We start from the raw sequence: 6,000 nt of genomic DNA, 5'->3' as shown, positions 1-6,000 counted from the left end.
TATTATTATTATTATTAGTGTACGTTACTCGATAAGATGTTGAACAATCGCACACTTGTCTAAGGTTAGATTGCATCACATCGCATAGAGTATTTAATGTTTGAGGGTGGTCCCCTCTTAGTTAAGTAACATTTAAAAGTGAGAGAGGGAACAATATTTAATAATACAACTCATTGAAACATAAAAAAAAGTTAATAATAATAATAATAAAACACAAAATATAACGTTTGATACATGAGATGGCCATCATTTTATTTTATTTAAATATACGTATTTAAAATAGTTTTAAGATTATTACTTATTTTGCTACGTGAATGGAAAAATGGTTTAGAAAGCTGGGGGAAGGAAGAATACACGTAACTACTTGGGTGAGTGGCGTAAGGGCACAAAAAATTTGATTTCCTTTCAACTAAAATGTTTATAATATTATGGTAGTATATTGTTTGTATTGACGACAACAACAGGGCATTGTTTGGGTGTTCACGGTTTGTTTGTTTTTTTTTTGTTACAAAAAAAAAAATTTGTTTTGTTTTTATGTTTATTCAGAGGGAAAATTGTTTATTTAGTGTATAGGTAAATTGCAACAATCAGTCCGTACAATCCCAATACTTCTGCGAAAATTAGGATCAAGATCATTCCTACGAATAATCTGGGCTGTTGGGCCGTGCCTCTGACACCAGCATCGCCAACAATACCAATTGCGAAACCAGCAGCCAAACCACTGAAGCCTACGGAAAGGCCAGCACCAAGATGAATGAATCCCCTATAAAAAAAACAATGAAAAGTTAGTAATCCTTGCAAAGTGTTAATTCATTCTACACCATTTGTCTGATTTTATTTAAACATTTTTCTTATCAACTTACTTGAACAAGGAGTATTTAGAGGGCTCTTCCAGAGCTCCTGCTATTAGGACAGCTACTACGAGACCATATATAGCAATAATACCAGCCATGACAACAGGAATGATGGATTTCATAATAAGTTCTGGCCTCATTACTGACATGGCAGCAATACCGGTTCCAGATTTTGCTGTACCATATGCAGCACCAAGAGCTAAAAAAAAAGTTTAAGGTATGCAATTAAATAGACGATAAGTATAATAGAAAAGTATGATGTGTGCTTAAACTGTATCATTTATAAATACAAATTACCAATGAGATGCTCTCTGTGAGACATTCATTAAATAAAAAATAAGTGAGATTAAATTAGGTTTATACTTAGATGATTTATCTTTCAATGTTAGAATTGATAACTTACATAAAATGAAAGGGAATATCAGTGATATTTATAAATAGGTAAATAAAGTGAAAAAAGTTGGTATATCAGCTTCCAAAAGACTACTCTAAAACCTTGTCTAAAACAATGATTACATATTAATTTATGAAATTATAAAACGTGGTTTTATACTCGCATGTTCACAGTATTAAGACTAACATATCCCTGTTTGTATAAAAATCTTTTTATTAGGTATTATTCATCAACACTTTTGCTTGGCAAACAAAATTTAACTTTGTTTATAAGTAGTAAGTACCCTTGTAAGTACCTATATAGTTTATTATAAGCTACACTCCTACATTTTGTATGAATCTTTGTTTAAATGTACACCGTATGGAATGTTCATTAAATAAAACACTTGAAAGTCGTTAGGAAAAATTATTAACAATTTGATTAATTAGGTTAAATTGAAGACGTTGTTTCTGTAGTTGTCATGTTCAATTCCTTAATGTTTAATCAAGTAAAATATATCATTGTAATCACCTACACCAATAGAAATACTCAAACAGATTTGTAATTATTGAAAAATATATCATTAAATGCATACTGTGATAATTAGAGTTGTTGTTGTTGTTAGTTGATGTTTCTACAAAATTGAGAGTTAACCAAAAACAAGAAGAATCGATACATCAATGTGCATTGGATTCTGAACAGAAATTTAAGTTATTTCACGACTATAGTGGTTATATATATAGTCAAGTCATGTGTTAAGTTGAAAGACGTTAAGTTATAATAATGTACATTTTTCATTCAAATACTCATAGTGTTGACAATTTAAACATTGCCTTACTTATTGGTTAATACAAAATGTCAAAATTGTGTAAAAAAAAATAATAATAAAAAGGGTGTGGTTTTTCAAATTTGCAGGTATCAAAAATACAGAAAATTTCATTACACCATAAAATGCAGGCATTATAAGGAATACTTATGTAATAGGTGTATCGGCCACACATGTTGAATAATAATGGAAGACTTTGGACCAATATACCCAGTAGGTACTAGGTGTTGCGAACGACAAACAGATAACGCCTAATCTATGGCCAAAGCAACGTGTGTCATCGTCAAAGTGTACGGGAAATGTTACAAATATGTTGGACCTAGATACACATAAGTCTCATGTCATCGAGCTATTATTTGTTAGAAAATTGAAATTCCAAAACAACTGAAAATTCACCTAACCACAGATGGGTGAGTGAGAGAGATAGATAAGGTTCGATTAGATCGAAATCTAATTAAATGACCTTCACGCGCCGCGCCCATGATTTGACGATTATCCTAAAAGGAATATTCGGGAACGTGAATTGGGAATTCGGGACAGATCCTAGGATCTTTTGCCAGGCAGACATTTTACTGGAATAGGAAAGAAAACCGAAGAGCACTCGGGACGCGAGTATTCGAAAAACTCGACTGGGTCACGCCCATGTGTATGTGGGACACGCGACGCGAACAGGTTGCGGCGGCGGCGGCCTCGAGACGAAAGGCGAAATGACGGATTTTATCTCGACCTTTATCCGCCGCCGGAACCCAACGAACTCTAAATTTCAACCGCGGGGAGGTTCTGAGGTTCAGAAAACTATAAAAAAAATCGTCTGGAAAGAATAAGGCTCCCTGGTCGAGTGGTTAAGACCGAATTTTTCGGTTTCGAAAGAATTACAGACAGTCCGTCAACTCGAAATTGGTGTCCCCGCTGGGAGGGTGCTAGGGGCACAGGGTTTTGCTCGAAATCGATCGGTCGTCAAATGCAAAGTGGGTAAGTAACACGCCAAGCACTCAAGCGCTACGAGAATAGGAAAGCCGTGACTATCAGGCCACGCCTAAAAACAACCACTCATGTGGGTCTCGAAACGCGTGCGTGCGTAACTCGGCCGGAAAATTTGTGGGTCGACCCGCCCGACAATCGCATGGGTCGTGTTTGGGGCTTTGGGCCCAACAGCCGCCGCGGCCACCGACGCCGTAGGTCCCTCGTGATCCGAATATCATCACGGGCAGATCCCGCGTATCGACCGACGGCGGCGGTGGCGGGTGGGTGTGGCGGCCGTGAGAGTTTTTCGCTCTGGGGCCGCGTTTTTTCGGCGAAAACGCGCTAGGCGCCGGCCGCGCGACATTGATCGAACGCCGCCCGGTCCGCCATAAGCGTCGGCGGCGAGTGGCCCGGGGTGGTTCCGTCTCAACGACAGTGTGGTGTCATTGATAATAATAACATCAACAACATAACAATTACTGTTGCCGTCGTCGTAATGCTTACCGCTGAATATGATGGCCGATGCCGCGCCCATGACGCCGAAGAACGGCCCGTAAATTGGATTTGTCTCCGCCAAGGTGCTCATGATTGTGCCGGGAACGTAGTGCGACAAACGACGAAAGTCCAAACGAGTAACACTGACGTGAAACAGCGACTTTGACGACGGTCGGACGCTAAAAGTATCGGTCGGTTGACGCGGAGACGTGTACGGCGCGGCCGACTTGGTTCGGACTCGCGGGCGCGTGGAAAATAGATAAATTCAACCGGGCGAGAGCGGCGCGCGCGAGTTTATATGTGTGTGTGTGAGTGTGTGTGTGTGAGTGAGTACGAGTGCGAACTGCGAGTGCGGAGTGAGCGAGCGACGGCGACTGCGACGAGAGACGCGTTCCGCGGATGATGATAAAAAAATTGACAGACTGAACGCACGGCGGCCGGTTACGAAACCAGTAACTAACGGGCTACACCGAACGGGTGGACGGGAGTAGGAAATGGAATAGAAAAAAAACAACGAAAACCAACCGTGACGAACGTAAAACGCGATCGGCGGTGCGGTGCAGTTGGTGTCTGGTTAGTGGTGGTGGTGGTGGTGGCGGCGGCGGCGGCGGCGGCGGTACCAGGTGGCGCGGCGGTGCGGCGACGGTGGCGATGGCCGTCTGCGGCCTGCAAAACGCTGCTCGGCATTGTTCAAAATGGCCGCCGGCGGCTCTCTAATCGACGGCCTCCAAAGAAAGCGCGCCAAATTCAAAACCGTCCACGCCCAAAAGAAGACGACGCCAAGCTGATATTTAAAGGTCGTCTTCCGGGCATCACTTGATTTACTAATACATTTTGACATTTACGCACGTCGATCTCTTTCAGGCCACATATGTGACTTCAAGTCAGCATTTCAGGTACAATAATATGTTTTTGTATTATAGAGGTACAAGTTTTTCAGAGGTCCGCAATACTGCTGTCCATAATCATCAGTTATCACTGTCCGATTTCTTATCAGCACTCGATAATATTATATCTATGCAAATGGTACGTCCTACAACTCACTCATATTATACAGTCGATAGTATAAATGAGTAATTTAGAATGACATTTTTTAGGATACTTCCCTAAATGATTGCAGAGATTAGGATATTTTTGATTGTATGCCGTAAGACGTACAAGATAACAAACTCTAACAAGATCGGGATAAATTATAAAATATTTCTTTCTTTTTCGGCACAAGTAAAACGTGTATAAAAATAATGCATTCGTTTCTATAAATAATGATATAATAATGTCTACAATAAAATGAATAAAGGTAGAATCAACGCACTGCAGCTGTTACTCGGAATTGTTTAGTTTTATCTCTTTATAATTTACGCATGTTTTTGCTACAGTGGTCGTTATTATATTTTTTTTTCAATTTTTTTTTCAATTTTAACGACTGATCTGTATTATATGTGTCCTGATGTCATATGGTATGCCATAATTATACATGTAGGTACCTATATACCTATACGAAAACACAGTGTTATTACTTTTTATTAACCGTGTCTTAACTTTTGGTGGCTTCTAAATGTATAGTAGTACACGGCAGCATGTGGTATAATTAGTGAAATATTAAAAAATCAATTAATACTTAACAACCGCGACCCGATGAACGACGACCGAGATATTGCGATAATTGTTCTGTGCACACTTGTTACGTTATTGTGTTTTATAATAATGTCAACCGTGGATTAGTGATTACCTGCCAACACACACACAGAAAAAATACACACTCACACAAAGTAGGTTCGTCTTTAAATTTCGAGTAGGTCGGTGGAGGGCGAAGGCTATAACATGATGTTGTCTTCTCTATAATGTAAGTAGTAGGTATATACAAAAACCAATATATAAATAATAATTTCATGTATATTTTTTATCTTTACGATAATGTATAACGTAATATATGAATATGCTCTATGAACGAATAGGAGCAAAGCAAATACATGTTTTCCGATTCTTAGAATCCTTAATCTATTTAGGATTTATTTCGATTTGTTTCTTTGAATATATACATACACTATACAGTATACCGTCATATAAATAGGTATATATCGTGGTATAATATATATATATGTGTAGCCGTGTAGGTAACTATATGTATGATTTATAAATCACTCATGTCATACATGATTGCAGCAAATAATCAACGAAAATATATTTGCCTGGCGACAGTTGAAGTAGATAGGTAACTACCACTAATAATATACATTTTAGGTAGATACGCGTGTGAATGTGTGATGAAGAATCGTGTAGGGGTACGCTTTTTATACAATGTTGCAACTTAAAACCATTTTAGTTTTATCTGGCTAAATGCCTAAGTATAACATTCACATTTCGAATGAAAATTCATTTAAATAATATATACGTTTAAACGCAGTATGATAAACTACGTGTCGTTTCCTCATCTAAACAACTGGCAACTTAAGGTTTAAGTCATAAACATCATACACAATTATCATGAT

The 6,000-nt window shown here is 38.5% G+C and overlaps 1 protein-coding gene across 1 annotated transcript; it reads right to left on the bottom strand.

Moving 5' to 3' along the window:
• Positions 1–442: 442 nt before the first annotated feature.
• LOC111036126 (V-type proton ATPase 16 kDa proteolipid subunit) lies at positions 443–4,044 on the bottom strand. Its single transcript, XM_022318030.1, has 3 exons — positions 3,521–4,044; positions 864–1,053; positions 443–763 (listed from the first exon to the last, which is right to left on the bottom strand). The coding sequence occupies exons 1-3, from the start codon at positions 3,600–3,602 to the stop codon at positions 559–561; spliced, it is 477 nt and encodes a 158-aa protein (XP_022173722.1). The 5' UTR covers positions 3,603–4,044; the 3' UTR covers positions 443–558.
• Positions 4,045–6,000: the final 1,956 nt, after the last annotated feature.

Source organism: Myzus persicae, unplaced genomic scaffold, assembly GCF_001856785.1.
Source record: "Myzus persicae strain clone G006 unplaced genomic scaffold, MPER_G0061.0, whole genome shotgun sequence".
NCBI classification, from domain to species: Eukaryota; Metazoa; Arthropoda; class Insecta; order Hemiptera; family Aphididae; genus Myzus; species Myzus persicae.
The sequence above is the reverse complement of the archived record's forward strand: the minus strand, read 5'-3'. Positions and strand labels throughout refer to the sequence as shown.

What these genes read in the sequence shown, in the direction of transcription:
- LOC111036126 (XM_022318030.1), bottom strand. Translation starts at nt 3,602, where the DNA reads ATGAGCACCTTGGCGGAGACAAATCCAATTTACGGGCCGTTCTTCGGC. An exon ending in ATCGGCCATCATATTCAGCG is followed by an intron (nt 1,054 to 3,520) that starts GTAAGCATTACG and finishes CTTTTTTTTTAG; the next exon opens with CTCTTGGTGCTGCATATGGT. An exon ending in TCTAAATACTCCTTGTTCAA is followed by an intron (nt 764 to 863) that starts GTAAGTTGATAA and finishes TTTTTTTTATAG; the next exon opens with GGGATTCATTCATCTTGGTG.